At 38.9% G+C, this 20,743-nt stretch overlaps 1 protein-coding gene across 5 annotated transcripts in view; it reads left to right on the top strand.

The window, feature by feature from the left end:
- Positions 1-20,743, top strand: part of LOC102698365 (dynein heavy chain domain-containing protein 1) — a 72,630-nt gene that overhangs the window by 17,403 nt on the left and 34,484 nt on the right. For 3 of the 5 annotated variants that reach the window (XM_069185627.1, XM_069185626.1, XM_069185629.1), the window contains exons 13-26: positions 1,377-1,502; positions 1,929-2,205; positions 2,695-2,822; positions 3,026-3,224; positions 4,135-4,226; positions 5,088-5,304; positions 5,545-5,670; positions 8,242-8,339; positions 8,909-12,197; positions 12,674-12,797; positions 15,508-15,700; positions 16,163-16,448; positions 17,222-19,175; positions 19,397-19,629. In XM_069185627.1, the coding sequence (XP_069041728.1) occupies positions 1,377-1,502; positions 1,929-2,205; positions 2,695-2,822; positions 3,026-3,224; positions 4,135-4,226; positions 5,088-5,304; positions 5,545-5,670; positions 8,242-8,339; positions 8,909-12,197; positions 12,674-12,797; positions 15,508-15,700; positions 16,163-16,448; positions 17,222-19,175; positions 19,397-19,629 (7,342 nt within the window). The remainder of the gene's footprint in view (positions 1-1,376; positions 1,503-1,928; positions 2,206-2,694; positions 2,823-3,025; positions 3,225-4,134; positions 4,227-5,087; positions 5,305-5,544; positions 5,671-8,241; positions 8,340-8,908; positions 12,198-12,673; positions 12,798-15,507; positions 15,701-16,162; positions 16,449-17,221; positions 19,176-19,396; positions 19,630-20,743) is intronic. The other 2 variants (XM_069185630.1, XM_069185628.1) reach the window with 2 other exon arrangements.

The raw sequence follows: 20,743 nt of genomic DNA, 5'->3' as shown, positions 1-20,743 counted from the left end.
AAATGTTGACATTGCTAAACTTGCTCTATGTTATTGTTTACTAGCTGACAATTTAGTTACTAACTTGTTCAGCAAAGGCTTATATATCATATAACTGTTTTCCTGTAGATGTGATTTATTTGACTTTACATAAGTATACAGGATGGAATGGTGATTTCTAGCTGCATTTTTTATGTTCAGGAATTTTGGTACAATTCCTTTTTACTTTAAAAAGAAGGTCTTCTTTAGCTCAGCTGGCAAGACCTGGGTTCGAGCCCATGCTGTGAGGCACAGACTAAGGTGGGAGCATCGAGGGCACAAGCCCTAGAACCCGAATCCATTACAAAACAAAAGGACAGACAATGAAATGTGGGCCATTTCGAAGTCGCAAATGTGTAATAAAAAGTCGCATTTGCGAGATAAAAAGTGGTAATTCTGAGTTTTTAAGTCAAAATTCTGAGATTTTAAGTTGCAATTCTCTGATATAAAGTCGCAATTCTGAGTTTTTAAGTCGTAATTCAGATTTAAAGTCGCAGTTCTGAGTTTTTAAGTAATAATTGCAAGATATAAAGTTGGAATTTTGAGATTTAAAGTCGCAATTGTGAGATACCATAGCACGTTCTTTTTTTTTACTCCCTGGCAGAAACGAGCTTCCATAACTCTATACATTAGGGTTGGTGGTAAAATTTACATTTTGATATATAAAATTGCTATATGCATAACACTGTGAAAAGATCTCAAGTTTATGTTTAATGCTGTGTGGTGGAAAAGGGGTAGTTGACATTGCATTGGGCGTGGTCAGTCTCCCATTCTCCCCTGTCACGCCCCTTTATAAGCCCTCTTAGGTTCCTTTTCCTTATCTTACACACACTCTCCTCCGACAGTGGTGATCACACTGACCCCCTCATCGGGGCAACAGGATACATGACACCACATTTCGTTACTTCTGGGCCTTTTGTCTTCAAAGTCTCAAGTTCACCAAGTTGATCCTGTTGTCCTCACTGCTAGGAACCTCCTGCTCCCAGATCCCAACACAGACCCTCCTGCTCCTTCAGATTTAATTCACATTTATATCAACAGAAGCTATAATTTGTATAATAGGTTTACATTTTATTTTTTGGGGGGTGCTATCTGCATTGAGGTTGTATGTTCTCCCCATGTTCATATGGGTTTTCACCAGACATTTCCTCCCAAAGTACAAAGATATTCTGGTAACTAGTTGACTTTTGGAAAAAGTAACTCTGGTGTGAATGTATGCGTACTTGGATAAAGTACTTAAAAGGAGGATAGATGGATGCTGGTGAAGTTTTACTCATTCCAAGTAGCTCTTAAAACATCTGTTCTGAGGAGTCCGAAAAGTTGACAAAATGTGAACGCAACTCATTCTCCTCATTAAGGTGAAATGCTACCAGAAAATGTTCTATGACCTGCAACAGCAGTTGGACTATGTGCACTCCCTTCAGGAGACCATCCGCACGAACTACCGGCAGCTCAGCAAGGCTGAGGAAAGCATGGATGAGCAGGTAAGGAAGAGAGAGCACCATCCATCCTTAACTTAAGATGCAACGGATAGGTAGACCGTTAGTTTACAGATCAGATTACTTCATAATCCCCTTTAGAGGAACAGGAGGCATCAACAAACATGAATTCCTGCCTTACATAAATATATATAGGTTTCTGGAACAAGGTAAACATCCTTGTTTCTAAATCTTTTTTTAAAGCTTGAGAATAGATTTTATAGAATCATTTTTGAAACACTGTAATTGTGAACCACCATCATCAGCCTTAGCTGGTTTAAGTCACTTCGAAAAAATGTAATCAAAATGAAAATTTAGTCTTTATGTTGACTTAATACTTCTATTGTATTTCAGACATTTACTTTGAACACTTTAAATGCTAAAAGCAATAATTACTTATGTGATATTGTTCTTAAACTTTTTATTTTCCAGATGCTGGACTTGTGGGACAGTTTTGTGCCTCTTCTGCAGGTCGCAACTGAAACAGTCAGCACACGGCTTCCCTCCATGGTTGAGACCCTGAATAGCATCTATACCTCTTTGTCTGAGGAGCTACAGGGCCTTGTGTCCACTGCCACCACAGGCCAGTATCTGCAGCCTTCCCAGTGTGCTGCAGTAGTGCTGGAGGAGCTGAAGGGAATAGCTCAACAATTCCAGACTGTGGCAGGGAAGCTATATGACCTGAACAGGACTAGCCAGAGCCTGACAGGTCAGAATTAGCCACATCCTGACAAATGCTTTCAACAAGAAGTTATGCTGTTTAGTAATGAGACTAGTGCCCTGCTGAAGCTAAGCAAATTATTAGAACTTAAAGAAAAATGTAATAAGAATTTATGGAATTCCTTTTTTTGTGTATAGTGTATACTGTAATTTTAAAATTCACTATTATTGTTTTGTTTTAAAAAAAATCCAACATTTTAAGCTGCAGTACAAATATTGCAAATAGTACAATATTAATTAGAATGTAGATGTTTGTAACTCTAAGTCCTATCAACATCACAGCATTTGGCTATACTCCAAACATAAGGTGCTTCTGCAAAACTAAAAACCTCATAGTAACAAGCTCTTTACTGTAACCACTAGATCACCTTAGACGCTTGAACGTCTAAGATATTTGTTACCATGGAAGAGTACAGACTATAATTTTTTTATTTATTTTTTTTGTAGATCAAAACTTTAAACCTTTCTTGTCTGTTAGGAAGCCCACTGGACTTGTCTTTCATCCCTTCTACTGAACGGAAGTTAGAGGCCAGAAAGGGTGTGTGGGAGCTCCTCAGCCAGGCCACAATGCAGATCAATGAGTGGAAACGCATTCTATTCAGTAAGGTATGTAAGGCCCTCTTTTTATGCTCTTTCATTCTAGAATGCATAGTGTATCAGTAAAAGTCTGACTGTCAAAACTCCAAACCCCATACTCTGAGGCTGGTGGCCATTTTAGTGCATTGCAGCCATTATAATTTTTAATGGACATATTGTATAATTTTCTCTTGATACTCCTCTGGTCTGAATTATTCTCCCTCTCCTTGCAGTTTGTGGTGGCACATGCACAAGAGAAGGTTAATGATTGGCTCAATCAGGCATCCTTGCTGGTTCAAACTCTACCGGCCCAGGACAATGTCTTCAAAGAGACCATGCAGCTCATTGAGAACTTCAGCCAGCAGCTGCCCCTACTGCTCAAGCTCAGCAGCCCCACACTCAAGCACAAACATTGGAGACACATTTTTAAAGGTCAGCATGGGACTTCCATCCCTGTGAACTAAAACAAAAATAATAATAATTCCTTACATTTATATAGCACTTTTCTGGACTCTCCTCCACCACCACTACATTGGCAGCACCCCTCTGGATGATGCAATAGCAGCCATAGTACGCCAATATGCTCAACACACGTTAATTATCACTGGGGAGGAGAACAGAGTGATGAAGCCAATTCATAGAAGTGGATTATTAGAAGGCCAAGATTGGTAAAGTCCAATGGGAAATTTGGTCAGGACAAATTGGGATTTTTAATTATCACAGAGTCAGGACCACAGCTCATATGAAGGACAGCACCTTTTTATAGTATTACATCCCCGTCACTATACTGGGGCATTAGGACTCACACAGATTGTAAGGTGAGTGCCCCCTACTGTCCCCACTAACATCTCTTCTAGCAGCAACCTTAGCTCTCATCCAGGTACTGGCCAGGCTCACACCTGCTTAGATTCAGTGGGTTAGCCGCTGGCAAATTCTTATTCTTATTCTTACTCTCTTTAGCAGAGGTACAGTTTATTTTAAAAACAACTCATTTTAGAGCTCATTTGTAAGCCATGTGTAAGTACTAGTACAAAAACAGCTTGTCAAAAAACAGCTGTAGCAACTGTTTATATATTATACTGAAGCTGTGTATTGCTAGAAAATAAGTAATACTGTACATAGCAAATACAGACCTATTAGTACAACTAATGTAAGCCTGTTTCATGAAGGCTATAGAAAGGGCATTTTTTAATAAAGTAATACTATACAGCCAATATACTATATTTCTGAAGATGTATATTATTATGTTTATACTGTTCCTGTTAACAAAGGTAGATTGTAAGTTGTAGAAGATAAGTGAATAAACAGCAGGTCAGCAAGTGATGACTTTGTCTCTCAACAGGACTGGGTTTGATGTATGAGACTGAATGGCACCTCACAGTTGCAGATTTGCTCCCCAAAAGTCTGCTGGAGTATCAGAACAGCATCACCAAGGTAGTCCCACAATTAACTTGAAATTCAACCTGGGAAACTACAAAAACAGAATAGCATTAAAAATAAAATTCTATTGCTCTTTCATGTTCTGTGAGCTGCAAGGCATTTGAAAGCCACAGAGTTCTGGTTGTTCCAAACTTGCTCTACTAAGACATGAAGAGATAAAAAATATTTAGATCTTTCTTTTTCTGCTTTAACATATATTTTATACAAGAACTGACAGCATGTGAAAGATGAAATCGATCATACTGCAAATGCAAATTGAGTCTTCAGCTGTGTGATTCATGAAAAATGATGGAAAATTTGTATAAACCTCTGTAGGCATTCAAAAGCATATACTTATGTTGGCTGTGACTTATATATTGGACAATAGTAAATGTACAATTTAATATGTACATAAAACATTATTTAGAGGTAGCGCATACTGAGGAATTCTTAACTTTAGTTACCCTATAACAAGAGAAATCTGTCTGTACACTGAACATTCTGAGAACAGGGCTGGGAATAGAGAGTGACTATTCATTTAGTCTTTAACTCCCTACACATCTCATGGAGTGAAGTCACTCCAGGAGGAACTTCACATTTCTTCTGATTTTAGTGTGTTCTTGTGTTTTTTTCTTACCTCTTTTCAAGTCACCCTACAGTAGCTGTGGTAGAACTTCTCAAAAGAACATGATAACATTAGAATGGTAACAAACAAGAGGTTATTCAATTCATCTAACCCTACAGATAGGACTAAGACTTACATGTATATCTAATATAAGAATCCACTACAGATGAAAAGTTTTAAATCAAGGATTGCTGTTAGGAATTATGTTTTTAGCTGTAGTTTTCACTTAATCCTTCTTATAATAATTTCAGGTCTGGCAAGATGCGAAAGCCGAGGCGGACATGGAACAGGCATTCAGGAAATTGCAGAGGAGGTGGAATGTGGAGCAATTCCGCTTGGCTAATTTCATTGTGAAAGTGTGGCAAGAAGATCCACCCCCTGACCGCTCTAAGAGGCCACCTAGTGGTCGCCTGCATGATGTGACAAGAAAGCAGCACTATCAGGACAGTGGCACCTTCACTATTATAGGTTAGCTAATCAGATCTTTCTTCCCTTTCCTGAATGAGTACTTGGTTCCAGTACTTGGACTGGAATTTGGTGTAGCAAAATAAATTATGTTATTTAAATAAGTGGCATTAACAACTGTGAGAAAAATTATCATCCTGATTTGCATTTCATTTATTTGATTGGCTTATTTTAGGCATCTGTAGTCCTTTTCTTTGTGATTGTAAATTATGCTGCTAGAAAGCCCCATTGTCTGACCTCCAGGCTTTGAGAATCTCCTGGCTCTTGCTGAGGACAGTGTGATGACGCTCTCCAACATGATGCTATCTCCTCACATCTCAGAGTTCCGACAGGAGGTAGAGAACTGGGTGCACCTTCTTCAGGAATTGGGTATGATGAAGTAACAAAAATAAAGACATGGCAACATAGACTTGTTTAAACTCTGTCTTCTATTCTAAGGTAGTTTTTAATATTCATATGCTTGTTGTTTCAACTTTTTGAAATATAAAAATCAAATCAAAGTTTATCAAATGCACAACAATACAGCATGCAGCAGTAGTTGCTGGCAATGAAATGTCTTTTCTGCAAGCTCACAAAAATCACAAGAATCACAAAAATCATAAAAACAACAAAAACAAAAACTACAAAGGCACAAAAACCACAACATGTGCTGAATGACTAGGTATTTGAAGTTCAGACAATGACAACTGTCATCTAGCATTTTCTTTTTGTGCTGTCCATGTGACATACTACTGCTGTACCGCCATACGTCTCACAATATGCTGAAAACCATAATATAAGATATAAGCAGGAAAAACAGGTCAATTTCTCAGACAGAGTCCCTTCAGTCTGTCTTTTTTTACTAATGGTGGACATAAAAGTTGTTTCCCCTTCTCCTAATATGAGAGTAAACTGAATAATTATTTTTTTTTGGAGTGCCACACAATCTGGGTTTTGCACAATATAATTTATAATGGAATCTATTAGGTTACAGTTTTAAAGGTTTTGGAGGTTCTATGAATATGTAAATGTGTCTGCCTTGGGAACTACAATCAAGAACATCCCCGTTGAGAAATGTCAATATTGCATTACATCACTTCTGCTCTGCCTTGTACTGTCTCATTAAATGCATATTCCACATTGACACTCATTTACATTGCAGGTCACAGCAGAAGTGAGGCATACACAGTTTGCATTTCTAAATACTTGCATTGTAGACCATTATAGGATTATAGGACGTACTGTATATTTAGTGATATAAGGGCTTTGTACTGAAACCATTAAAATTGGAACAGTAAATTGATAAGTGCTTTGACAACTTATCTTATCAACTTATTTCTAGCAATATACCTGAGCGGTTGGTATAATTGGAGGCACGCAAATTATTTGTTCTCTGGCACAGCTTTGTTGAGAGGAGTAATAATCCAGGCATGCTTAGTTAAATAAATATCTATTACAATGACAAAACACAAACTACACTGGACAACATAAAACACACAAAGTTACTTTATGTACAGTATTTACAACAAGGTGTTTCAAAGACCTAACATTCTGGTCACCCAGAAAACCCCATACTACTACTAAGCATTAAACTCTTAATATGCCTATAGTGGCCACACAAGAGAAGTGCTGCCTTCTAACTAAATATAAAGCAGTTAAATCTCTCTCTGTACCCCGGATGCCACAATATAAATGGGAGCGTATATCCTATGCAGTATAGATGATTCTAACCCACAACTTACCTACAGTAGGTATACTAAGATAAACTTTAAAATTGTTTCTGCTCAAGGGACCCCCCCAGGCCTCAGCAAACATACTCTCTCCTTTGAATATTAAAGTGTTTACTCTTCCTTGTGTCATAAACTTTATCTAAAATCTAAGAGACACTTCTAAGTCACCTAAAGCTGTAACAATATGTATTTACTATTCTGAACTAAACTTTATCAACTATGTCTGGAGTAATAGTTTAACTATTCATGAATTGTAATAGAAATATTAAAGCTTTTTCAACATAGATCCATTGGCAAAACGTTTCTTGATAAGATTTGAACTTCCTGAAGAAAATGGCTCTGTGTCTGGGTTTGTCGTCATGGTCTGATTTGTCAGCTGCTGGCTCTGTTCAAGGGGTATCCTTGAGAAGAGACACAGAGAAAGGGAGTTTTCATTTGTCATTTAAAACAGCCAGTGCACAGTAGTCTGATTGGATCCGGTAGCAAAAAATATGGGTGGAAGGAAGTTCATTCCCACTATTGTGCTTTACAGTACACATCTTTGCAGTCATGTGGCTGGTCGTGTCAGATTGCCAAGTTAGATAGAGACAGAAAAGGAGAGCAAATGATAAGTAACATATAGTAAGAACAGTTACAAAGAGAGGATGCCATTCTAGCCTGTTACGTAGCTAGTACTCAATTGATACAAGTATCTTATTCAGCTGTTTCTTGATACAAGACAGGGTATCATGTAATGCTGGGTGTCATTTTAAACACTGGGTAAAGAAGAGCATCCTCTTCTCATTTTTAAATACATTTCTACTTTGTCATCTGTCTCACATTTTACTCTTTTGAAGTCTACTGAGTTGAACCTTGTCAATGCTTTTAAGGATTTTGAATACTTGTTTCAAGTCTCTTCGTAGTCTGTTTTGTTTAAGACTGAAATTTATGATTTTTCAACTTTTCAAAGTAGGACATTGCATACTGGAATGTATCTGGTTTCTATTCTCTAGACTGATTTCAGACACATTGACCACAATTGTTCCGAATTTTTAAAATGATGCCTTACTAGTGCTTTATGCAATTTTAACATAGTATGTACATTCTTTGCCTTACACTAAATATCCTAAAATTGTTTTGCCCTTTTAACTGCTTCCCCATATTGTCTAGTTTTAGAATATTATGTGTTAATCGGTTCAATCACATGAATTGATTTACTTAAGCTCTTTTTTATTTTATTTATAATGTGCAGAAGAGCTCCTAGGTTTCTGGCAGCGATACCAGCAGGAGTGGGTTTTCCTTAGCAAAATATTTTATGAAACTGAAGTCAGCATTCAGAAACCTGAGCTGGTAAGAGAAATTTGGGATTTATTGAACACTTTTGTACTGTTTTCAGTATTTATAATAAATAATATGGTCATTCTAAGGCTATCTTGCATTTAGACACCTATTTACTAACCCTACTGGAAGATTAGTTACAATTAATGGATGTTGTTTTGCAGTATATATTCCTCAAACTGAGGCTCTAGCTTATACCATCTACTAAGTAGTAACATAAAAACTGTAGCATGTAATTATCTTGCTGTTCACCATATGTAAGAAGGATTAACTTGATTATTTAAAGTTGTCTTATACTTATAAGTGTTGTGTGATATGTGTGTATATATAAAGAGAAAATGTTTTTTGGCCATGTTACAATATCTACAAGTATCTAGACTGTATCTTATACAGGTCTATAGTATATAGCTTTTATAATTTATGAAGACAAGTACAGAGCTTTTACAGTATATTATTTATTTATATAGAATCATAAAGTATTATTTTAAATGTATTACAAAATCATGTGTCCATAAAGACAGTTTATTTCTGTATGGTGTGCAAGCCATTAATAATCAGCTCTTACTGTAATATATCTCCAGTTTTGCAGATTCAGAACAGTAGATTCAAATTACCGCGATATGATGCAAGCTACATCCTGCAGCCCTAGGGTGCTGAACATAGTCCGACATGGGAAAAAGACTGGCACACCAGGGCAGTTTCAGGGCCAGTGCTTGAGATCCGTCTTTATGGAAGAGCTGTCCACAATGGAGAAGATCTCTAACCAGCTTCTTTTCCTCCTGGATTCACCCAGATGTGAATTTCCAAGATTGAATTTCCTAAGTGATGGAGATGTGATAAAGCTTTTATCGCTACACCCAAACCACTCTGCACTTCTGCCTCTGGTTCGTAAATGCTTTCCCAGTGTCAAGGAGCTGGTACTCAAGACCCTTGATCAGCAACATCACACCATGACCAGCATGGACCTCTCTGACTTGCAAATGTCTGTGATAGGAGTAAATGGAAACCTGGGGGAAAAGCTGCCCTTTTCTTCTCCTCTGCCATCTAACTACAATCTTTTGGCCTGGCTAAGTGATTTGGAACAACGAATGAGGGAGGCGGTGTTCCGCCTGCTGTGGGACTGTATAGTAGCCAGGATGACACCTGCACCAGTGACGCAAACAGAAACATGGAACCAATATAAAAGATCAAGTGATTCAGATGAGTTTAATGACCCTTCATGGGATCTGACTTCCCAGTTTCCTTTACAATGCCTTCTAGTGGCAGAAGAAGTGTTGTGGTGCAAGGAAATCCAGAGCTCTTTCCTTAACCAAACTGTTGTCAAGAGGACCAGACTGAAAGCACGCTATGCAACCAAACTGAAAGGCTTGATCCAGATTATCCAGGAACACTCCTTACGCTATGGAGAAAGTCTAGATTCACAGCGAGTTATGTCAGCTTTCAAGGCTTTAGTCTTAGTTGCCATGAAACACTGTGATCTGATGTCGAGGTTTTTAGAACAAAAGACTGAAGTTGAATCATCCTTTGAGTGGCAGAAGCTGCTAAAATATAGTTTGAATTCAGATCCAAAACGTGATCAAGAGGACTCAGACCTGTTAGATTCTGGGTTGCATGCAAAGTTGTGTTATGTTGATGTTCTGGGTTCCCATATACCCTATGGTTATGAGTATGTGGGACCTGATGATTGGATGATTGTGAACACCCCCTCCTCTGATAGAGCAGTTTTAGGGATACTTCTTTCCTTAACCAGTTATAGATCAAGTTTAGTAATTGGACCCAGTATGTCAGGGAAGAGCAAAACTGTTGTTCACTTAGGCAAAGTTCTAGGTCAACAAGTAGTTACTTTGCAATATACCCGAGAGATGAGCCCCAGTATTGTTCTCCAGATGCTTAGCGGTGCCATTCAAACTGGAGCTTGGCTGGTTTTGGAATGTGTGAATGTCATGACCCAAGGAGACCTTTCCTTACTTGGGCAATACTTCTCTGACATCCAGCGTGCTCTGACTGCATTGCAGAAAAATCAGCAACATATTGCAGAATTCCAGGAGCAGATTCAACCACATAATGAAACACTTCAGTCTTCAAGTTCACTACTGCAAAATGGTATTAAAGAAGATTTCTTAACCCCTCCTTCAGGTTATATCTTGGGATGTAGTCAAAATCCTTCTGAAATAAATAATTTTACACCAGTTAGGATCTCTCAAACAAAACCTTATGAACCTCAGTCTTTTGGGCTGATATCTTTTGCTGGAAGAACTTGTTTAGCTAAACATGGCTATGGATGTGTTCTCATTATGTCTGGTTCCACTTCGGAGATCCCTGAGAATCTCCGTGTTGCTACTAGGCCTATATCATTAATTCAGCCGGACTACTTAATCATTGCTGAGGTTTCACTAGCAGCCCTTGGGTTCTCTGAGGCACAATCACTGGCCCACCGCTTGGTCTGCCTCCTGACTTTGGCCCAAAAATCACTTTGCCTTCCTCAGTTTATCAACAACTGTACTAGCTGGCTTGTGGTTCTTAAAAACATCATAACTACTGCGGGGATACACTTACATGAACATCACCTAAAGGGTAGTAAAAATATTAAAAAAAGCTCAACCAAGGTCATAGATCACATATGTGAGCCAAATGAACAAAAAGACCAAACTGACCTAATGTGGCAACCTGAAGAACAGAAGAAGGTCTCCAAAAGCTTGTGTTCTTCAAACTTCAGAAGATCTTCCATATCTACACTACTGCTTGAGGCACAGGATGAAGAGCAAGCTATTCTAAAAGCCATTTCATTAGTTGTTGTTACGGCCATCTTAGACCCTGAAAAAGTATCACATTTTCAGAGTCTTCTTGAAGATATTTTCTCTGCTTCCCCCCTTCAGGGAACAGAAACAGACGAGATTGCAATTCTGTCCTCTGCAGTGACACAAGAGCTTCAGGAGATAGGTCTGCACTCAGATCAATGGACCATCAAGAATGTCCTCTCCCTTTATGAAGCACTGAAGCTGTCAAGAGCTGTCATCCTTGTGGGACCAGCAGGCAGTGGAAAGACTGCCTGCTACAGGACTCTGGTAGGAGCCTTAAGAAAACTGGCGGTCAAAACAGAGGAGGAAGACTATAATGAGGAGTGCATGCAAAGTCCAGAGTCTGTGACTTTGAAATCTAAATGGAGTTCTGTGGACACTATGTTTATCTTCCCCAACAGTGTTTCAGAGGAGGAGTTTTCGGGAATTTGTAATCATGATGAGCAGCATGGCGGTTGGTGGAGGGCATTTACAAAGATATTGAAGGACTCTGAAAGACGAGATTTCTCCACAAGAGAAAGACAAAAAAGCCAAACTCATAAAGGAAAGTGGGTGGTGCTGGATGGAGAGCCCTTGGCTGAAGGTTGGATGGATCAACTTAGCACTTTATTTGATCTTGAAGATCCATATCTGTGCTTCTCCAGTGGTCAGAAAGTGAGACCTTCTCCTGAACAAGTCAAGTTACTCATGGAAGTGACAGAGCTGGCCAGTGCTTCACCATCAACTGTGACACGGTGTGGGATAGTTTATCACTCTGGGAAAGAAGTCTGGAAAGCCATATGGAAGGCAGAACTGGAGACACTGTACCGGGAATTCTCTCTGGATCAGACAACTCTGAGACTGTGGAATAGGCTGGCAGAAGACCTGTTCTCAAGCACACTCAGCTTTCTTAAACACAAAGCACTTTCCCCAGTACTGCTTGAGGGCAGCATCCTCAGTGCAGACAAGACAACGGCACATGGAGTGCAGGAAGTGATGTCATTCACCAGGATTCTGCATTCTTTCCTAGAGCAATATCTCATTGGGAAAGGCAAAGCGCTGCTGGCAGGACCCAGGAACATAAACAAAACTGGTAATGATAGTGATAATGAGTTTTCATCATAATATGAAATATTGTTTATATAGCTTCTTAAAAACCTATGCACAGTTGTTAATTTATTATCTATTGTATTAAATTATAGTTACTTTATACCTGAGATTGAGATTGAGTCACAATTGTGACATTTTCCTAGATCAGACTGTGAAAAGCTTTAGAATGTTTATATAATTTATTATGAATTATTTTCTTCTTAATATTGTTGTTAGTGTAAGATGTTGTTAACATACTTACTGAGGTGTTGTAATTTGCCTCGCTAACTAGCCTCCTCCAGTGCATCCTATCTGTTGTTAACAACATTATTTTGTATGTGAATTAATTAAAACACTTTAAGTCATGATTACTAAGATTTATTATTAATAAAAATGTTTGATCATCTACTAAATTGTGGTACATTATGGAAAATAGAGGGCACTATGATGTCAGTGACAATTTCCTCTTTATGTTTGAAGCTGAAAGTCCTTCAACAACTAAGTTGGAAGACCCTGGAAACCTATTATCTCAGAAGCATCTTCAAGCCAAAAACATATTTGTGGTGTCATATGTCTGGGGTTTTGGAGGACATCTGCATCCCAAGTAAGATGGTTTCCAAAAAAACAAACTTATTTAGTGTGTGCAAACATCTACAAGCTCTCTGTCTCTTCTACAAGAACTACTATTGCTCAATAATGGCCATCAGAGGTGATAAGAGAAGTTCCTTTGAGAATACAGGAATACATTGCATAGTGCCGTTGCTGTTAACACTGATTTGCCATACTGCTCTTTCTCCTTACAGTTATTTAATCAATTCAGGAAAGACACAAACACCAACATGTACACACTCACACCAGAGTCAATTTTTCCAAAAGCCAACTAAGCTCTCTCTCATCCTAGCATTACTCCCGCATCAGCAGAGTTCGCTTGTCAGCACACCCATCTCCATTTGGTGGTTTGAACCAAATCTTTGAGCTGACGTTGCCATTAAATGCAACCGAGAAATACTCCAACCGGCGCGTCACTCCGCCTGCCGTCAGGGGGGGAAGGAGAACAAAGTAATGTAGCCAATTCATAGAGGGGGATTATTAGGAGGCATGGGATATTTGGCCAGAATGCCGGGGTTGCACCCCTACTCTTTTCGATAAACACCCTGGGATTTTAATGACCACAGAGTCAGGACCTCCGTTTTAGACGGCGCTTGTTTACAGTATAGTGTCCCTGTCACTATACTGGGGCATTAGGACCCACATGGACCGCACCCCCTGCTGGCCCCACTAACACCTCTTCCAGAAGCAAACTTAGGTTTTCCCTGCAGGTCTCCTATCCAGGTACTGACCAGGCTCACACCTGCTTAGCTTCAGTGGGTTCAAAAGCCAACTAAGCTCACAGTATATATTTGGATTGTAGGTGGAATCCAGAGCACCCAGAGGAAAACCATGTAATCACTGGGAAAACGTGCAAACTCCATGAAGATATTCCCACAATTCCCACAATCCTTCTCCTATTGTGATTCTGCTAGAATACAATTTTTGGTTAAATAAATTATTCTGTAACATAATTTGGAACATAGTTTGATTTTATCTGGGTTTCCATTAGCAAGTTACTTTGAGTCCTTAGTGCTGTGAAATCTTTTCTGCATATTTTTTGCTTCCTTCATTGACTGAAATGTTTGTTCTGTGGATTCATAATAGACCCATAACTTTGCCAAAACTGTGCAGACTGTGTTTCACTTCCTCCTTCCCAAATATTTTCATAACTCCTCTAAAGGCATGTCACTTTCAGCACATCAGCCATGCAGGCAGGTTAGAAAAATACTCTGGAGTCATTGTAGAGCAGTGGTGCTTGTTGATGAGTAAATCAAATGATGAGGTCTTTGTTGAAGAGAACAATTAGCTCTGTCCACAATCACTACTTTCTCAAGCATTTTTTTGCCATAGCAGTTTGGAAAATAAATCTGTCTCCTCTCCTTCAGTGATGCCCAATATCTTTATATTTTGCTGGCAATATTGTACCTCCAGATCATTCACCCTGACTTGGACAGAGTTGTTAGTAGAGTGTAGGTCCTGACTAATTTTCTCGAGAGTCTGTATGCAATTGTCACAGGCAGTCAGGACCTTATCCACTTTCCATCCCCTGCTTAGCTCATGTTGTGCCATTTGAAGGGATAAAAATAAGTTCGTCTCAATAGAATTAAGACAGTTATCAATAAACTTCATTGTGTCGTCAACCACCTTCTTCAGTTCTTGAGATTTTATTGCAGCATGAATAGGTGTATTTGAGTCAAGATCTCCTGCCTCACACACACATTCGTTCAAGAAGGTGTCTGTCACAAATCGCACTCTGTCTCACAAGCACACAAGCACATTGCCATGCACAGCAAGCACTCACGCCCTAATTAAGATCACACTCTTTTCCTATTTAAACCCCCTCTTCCCATCTTCCCCTCGCTCGCTATTGAGGACTTCCCAAGAAGAACTTACCCTATATACCATTGTTGTTCTACTTACTCTGCTTTTGGCTTTTGCTCACAAACCTCGGACTACTCCTTGCCTTGTGATTCGGATACCTTCTCTAGATAACAAAGATTCATGTCTTTGGCTTCGCATAGGGTTCTTTTGTTACCAACAGACAACCCCCTGACTGTCAGCTGGTCATCTGTCTCTGACATCTTTTCACTGTGGGTTTTGGGCTGCAACACTTGTATACACTATTCAGTGCTGAATAAGGAAAAATATTAAATTATCACCTCAAACAACAATCCAACTCTAAATAACAGTAACTGCAGCTAATTTGAAAAAATTGCAGAGGAGCTCAGAAAAATGCTAATACTACATTGCTCTCCTGCTTCTCTGTGTGTGCTACTGTATATGTCTGCTCGCTGCAAACTATAGTTGCTTCCATTAGTCCCCCACTGCGACCAGGTTGGAGGAGTGAAGACACAGTAATTAATCTTTACAGACTCCAATGAATGTATTAATGCATAGCCAAAATTGATATGCCTTTCTGTATAAAACAAATTTTTAAATTATATGATATGTTAAAAATATTAGTAATGCCATTACTAATACAACAATGATGTCCTCATACACTCATATACAAGAAAAGGTGCCCATGGGAATGCATGCTCATTAAACCCATGTAAAGACTACTAAGCTACTAAGTGAGGTATTAATATCATTCCATAATTAAAGACATTGATATGAGGTTGACAACATGTTTTGGGTCATAGTTTCCATTACTTTTGATATTACTATTCCAAAGTACTGAAGGCCTGTCCATAAGGATGTATGCATTACTTCTGGGTTTGCAGATATTGGTTGAGGTTTGATGCCTTTGCCAGGAAGTCACTCTATGAGAGCTGGTACAGCATTGAAATACCCCAGGAGGGGACTGTTTATGATTACTTGATTAATCAGAATGAGGGAACCCTGGAGATGATGAACACTGGACTTTTAAACAGCAGGATAAAGACCCCTCCCTTGTCATACTCTATACCACCACAGGTCAGTAAGTCACTACAGCTATGCTATAGAATTGTTTTACACATTAACCCCAAGTAAAAGGAATGTATGTATATACAAAAGATTACATTAAGGATATGATAATACTATGTGCACATTACTCGCACTATGAAGAAAAGGAAATTGCAAGTTTTCTAGCAGTGAAATAAAATAATTTGAGACAATCACTATCAGGTGGCACTGAGAGCATTTTCCTCTGGAGTTAAATTTTCTCAACATATTCTAAATTTCCTTGTGAAAGTTGAAAGGTTCAGATCTAGAAATGAGGAAAAATGTCAAATAATTTATTTACCATGGTGGAGGAAGTTCATACTGAATTTGCCTAAATGGAAATTCTATACAGTGGTTGTGTATAAAGAAAAAATAAAATTAAGAGTAAGCATTAGCAGAACATATTTTGTAATGAGTAGAAGTCCTTAACAGTGGCACTGTGTTGTATTCCAGTTTGAGAAGTATGCATATCTGCTGGATGTACTGTTGGATTCCAGACAGCCAGCCCTTTTAGTGGGAGAAACCGGGGCTGGAAAAACCACCTTGTCCCAGTCCCTGCTCAACTACGAACGTCCCCACGTGCGGCTCCCCATTACCCCCTGCCTCAGAGCTGCTGACGTACGTAATGTGCTGGAGAACATGTGGAGCCCCAGGGCTAAGCTCTCAGCAGCAGGACTGTCCCCTGCGGGAAGCAAACAGTCTTGCCTGTTCATAGATGACCTCCATCATACCACATGTGGTAAGTTCTGTTGGGAACAAATACTGTAGGAGAATCGGAGTAACACTTGGAGCACATACTGTACTTCATTCACCAGTATAATTCTGGCATTCGAATGCCAAATCCAGTGCTAATTTTGAAAACTAAACAATATGTTTTCAGGTATAGTACATCTTCTTAAGCAGAAAATCGTCATAACCCAAAGAAGACAAGAACTGTACCATTATTCTAATAACTTCTTTTTAGAAGTCCCGGCAAAAGCTTAGCTACCATCCTCTCTGACTAGATTGAGGAACAATATCTTTAGTAGAAAGAATGACATGGTGCAGCTGGCTTTGATAGTGTGGTGCTTCACACAGAAGAGTGTTTGTCACACCAAGCATCTCTTGTACAAATATAAGCTACTGTATAAGCAGGCAAATAACATTCAGTTTAAACTTTTACATTAATTTATAAGATAATAAAAATAAAATCCCCACTACTCTACTCTGTAATATGATGTGATAATTTTCTCCTAATTAAGAAATAGGATTTCTACTTTGACTTGGCTGTTTGGGGTTAGATTGAATTTATTTCTAGTTATGCAATGTAAATTAATTGGCAATGGAGCAGAATGTTTTGTGGTGTTCTAATGGTTTAAACAAAACCATTTTTATGTAGTTTTCAGTCTTGTATGAAAAATGTACAGAGCCCTTCTGCTTAGTGATCAAATAATGACACTGGTTTTAAGTCCTAAAAATGTCTTTTGTTCTGTTATGGAGAAGTTTTTGAGAATTGTTCTGTTTGACTTACAGATGTTGGTTCAAAAATTTCATCTGTGCTGGAGACCTTACGACAGTGCATGTCAAAGGGTGGTGTGCTCACTTCAGATGGTTACCACTTCAAGCTTTTAAACTCGGGTGCTGTGAGTTATTTGGCTACCTGTGTTTCGCCTGAGTGCTGCAGTTCTATGACAATTTGCATTTCTCCCCGTTTCTTCCGTCTCTTTTCTGTGCTCACCTTGCCAAGCTTAGTCACAGAACACCTATTGTCTATACACTCTCCCAGGGTGTTACACTGGCTGAAGGACTTGCACATCACTGCTGTGTCACAATACACAGAATTAGCTAGCTGCATTATTGGTGCCACTGTTGATCTCTACAGTGCTGTGAAAGAAAACTTTCCACCCCATCAACAACAGCCATACCTTCTGTTTTCCTACCATGATCTCCAGAAGGTATTCCAAGGCATGTTTCTTTGGACTCCTCGTACCACAGCACGACAGTATCCTCAAGGAAAGACCAGCTCACTGGGAACAGATTCTGCCCTGGGTTTTGCCAACATTTCCTCAACACATGGTTCTTTAGCTGCTGTTCTGAATATTACCCGTCTCTGGATTCATGAATGTTTTCGCACTTTTGGAGATCGTCTCTCATCAGAGAATGAGAAAAGAGTTCTAGCATCTTTGTTAAATAAAGTTTCACAGAAATATTTCTGCCCCAAAGAATCTGATTCTCAGAAAACCAAAGGGGAAAATGAGTCATGTGCAATGCCATCAGAAAACGATCAAAACTCAGAGAAATCAGAAATCATCCTTCCTCTGCCTGACAAAGATGATCAGAGTGAAGATATCATTTCTTCTGATTCAGAGACCTGTCAAGTCCAGTCTGAAGGTACTGTGGGTGACTTGACAAGTGTAGAACTCCCAGCATCCTCACTGAAGACTGAGACTGAGGAGTTTGTGTACTCATCTGAAGAAGAAAGTAGTGCAAGCACCATCACTCCCATAGAGCCCCTGGAGAGTAATTTAGAGATTTGTAGTGATGAAGACGTGAAAAAGATTCCAGCTGAAACATGTGATAAAGACAATATAAATACCAGCTCTAGAGATGATGAACGGAAGTCTTTATACTTGAAAGAATCTTTTGCTAAATCCTTGATGACAACTACAAAATCCACCTTTTCTGATAGTGTGCAAAGTTTGATTTTACAGCCATCTCCTCCTAAACAAGGCAAGCACCCTAGAACAGCTGATAAAAATATAAAAAGAAGAGACAACTTGGGAATATATTTTAAACTAAGCATTGTTAATGAAGTGCCAAACCAAAAGATAACAAGTTTTCTTCTCCCCATCCAGTTACTTCAGGGTGTTGATGCAAAGGATATAATCTTCAGCACAAACTTCTGTGAATCACTGCAGTCTCCCACTCAGCAGTACAGCCTCAAACGTAGCTCTGTATATCAGGAAAAAGATATGGATCTTCTTATTCAACAGCTGTCCTCTTTACTGCAGTGGCAGTGCCGAGAGGAGATGATTGACAAAGGTTTTGTTTCTGGGCCTGAATCTAAATTAGCTATCTTCAGAGAGAGAGTACAACAGCTGACCCATATTCTAAGAGTCCTGCTGTTACCTAGAGGTCATGCAGCCCTTTTTGGAATGGGCAAGGGCACTGGCCGAAAGACACTTGTACGATTTGCTGTAAGCTTCTCTGGCTACCGGCTGTATGACGTAAATCCCAACAATGAGACAGAGGTCAGTGAAATCCTGAAGGAGGCCAGCGACCACGCTGGGGTCTTTGGTGGAAGAGTAGTAATTCTGGTGCATGAGGAGGTCAGTCAGTCTGTCCTAGATAAGCTCTTGGCTGTGATGGCAGAAGGCACTTTTCCAGGTCTCTACAACAAGGATGAACTGAGTGCTGCAGTGCAGAAAATAACAGCCTTGACGAAGAACACAAAGAACAGACTCGGAGAAGAACAGGTGCTAGAAAGGTAAGACCTAGAACGTAAAAGCATTTCGATGGTGTTTTATTTCTTTGTTTCTATGTGCACATTATATTTTAATCTAAACAATTAAAAATCCTTCGGTTTTTGCAATTAATCAAATCTTAAATGGGGTAAAGATATTACTTCACTATATGACCAGTGTGACTTTTTTAATTGGAAGGTGTTGTTAAGCTAAATTAAATAATTTGTCTAATATATTTATGTAGATATTATAAACATGTACAGAAGAACCTGCATGTTTTCATCATGTTGAGCCCTAAATGCCAAAAACATGCTGAACCCCTAAAAGAAAAGATGCTTTCGGAGATCTTCCTAAGCAGACTGCTAAAGCTGTGCAGTTGTGTGGAGATGTTCCAGCCCTTGTCAGCTGAAACTCTGTCAGAGGTGGCTGCCAGCCGTCTACAGGATGTTATTCTGCCACCTGAAGAGGAAGGCAAAGGTCAGTGTTAAGATAGTGGACAGTCCCAATTTATCTTGTTGATGTTCCTGTCTGGAATAAAGATGTACTATATACAATGCCTTGAAATGTTATTCACCCCTTGTACAGTTTTCACATCTTGTTTCTTTAATACATGCAATCATAACACTTTTAAGAAGCACTCATTATATGCAAACACACTCCAAACATTCAAAGCAAAAAAATTAAAGAAATAGATAATTAATATAATAGAAAAATGAAGAAGTGATTATTGCATAAGTATTCAAACCAATTGCTGTAGCAAAATTAGTGCACAAAATTATCTTAATAAGCCGCCTTTTGAGGTATTCTTGGTCTTCATCGTCAAATTTTAATACACACAATAAGCTGAGTGGTCTCCATATGGAATAATACTGTGTTAACATTTTCAGAATAAATACCCTATCTTTATAAGGTCCCTCAGTCAGATAGTGAATAGTGATTTTCAAGCCAAATTTGATGTTGAAGACCAAGAACCTTTCAAAACAACTTAGGGATAAAGTGATCCCATGATTAGCACACCCTATTGTACTGAACACCTGTCACTGAGCCTGTAAAGTTGTCTCCAGCCTGTCATTCCCCATGACGCCGATACAGAACTGGAAGCGTTCATTTTGATACAAAAAGAAGACCTACTGCAGATAATGTGTAGTGGGTTCTTCAACAGAAAGCAAGAAGAGGCTCACTCACTAGCTAGATTCTTTGGGATCCTAGTCTGTTGCACGGCTAATTTGAAAGTTATACTTCACCTTCATCTCTGCTCTGGGGTTTCATCCCAGATGTTGAGATCCTACTGTAATGCATCATATGTGATCCTATTTACAAACAGTAGTGGTTTCAGCAACTTTGGGTGGCAGGTCAGCTTACATTATTACCCTCATTACTTCTAGCCTGCCACATATACATTGTGTCACTGTCTTATTTGGTTAATAAATCTGTTTGACAAGTTTGATTGTTACCTGCCTGTACCACACAGGGACATTTTATTTAATCACTCTCTCCCTTATTTGTAACAGTGTTCAAAAGAGCAGTTCTCTTACTTCAATCTGTACTAGTCTACAGTATATTTCAATACATTGATTTTTACTATAAAAAT

Source organism: Lepisosteus oculatus, chromosome 28 (assembly GCF_040954835.1).
Source record: "Lepisosteus oculatus isolate fLepOcu1 chromosome 28, fLepOcu1.hap2, whole genome shotgun sequence".
Lineage (NCBI taxonomy): Eukaryota > Metazoa > Chordata > Actinopteri > Semionotiformes > Lepisosteidae > Lepisosteus > Lepisosteus oculatus.
The sequence above is the reverse complement of the archived record's forward strand: the minus strand, read 5'-3'. Positions and strand labels throughout refer to the sequence as shown.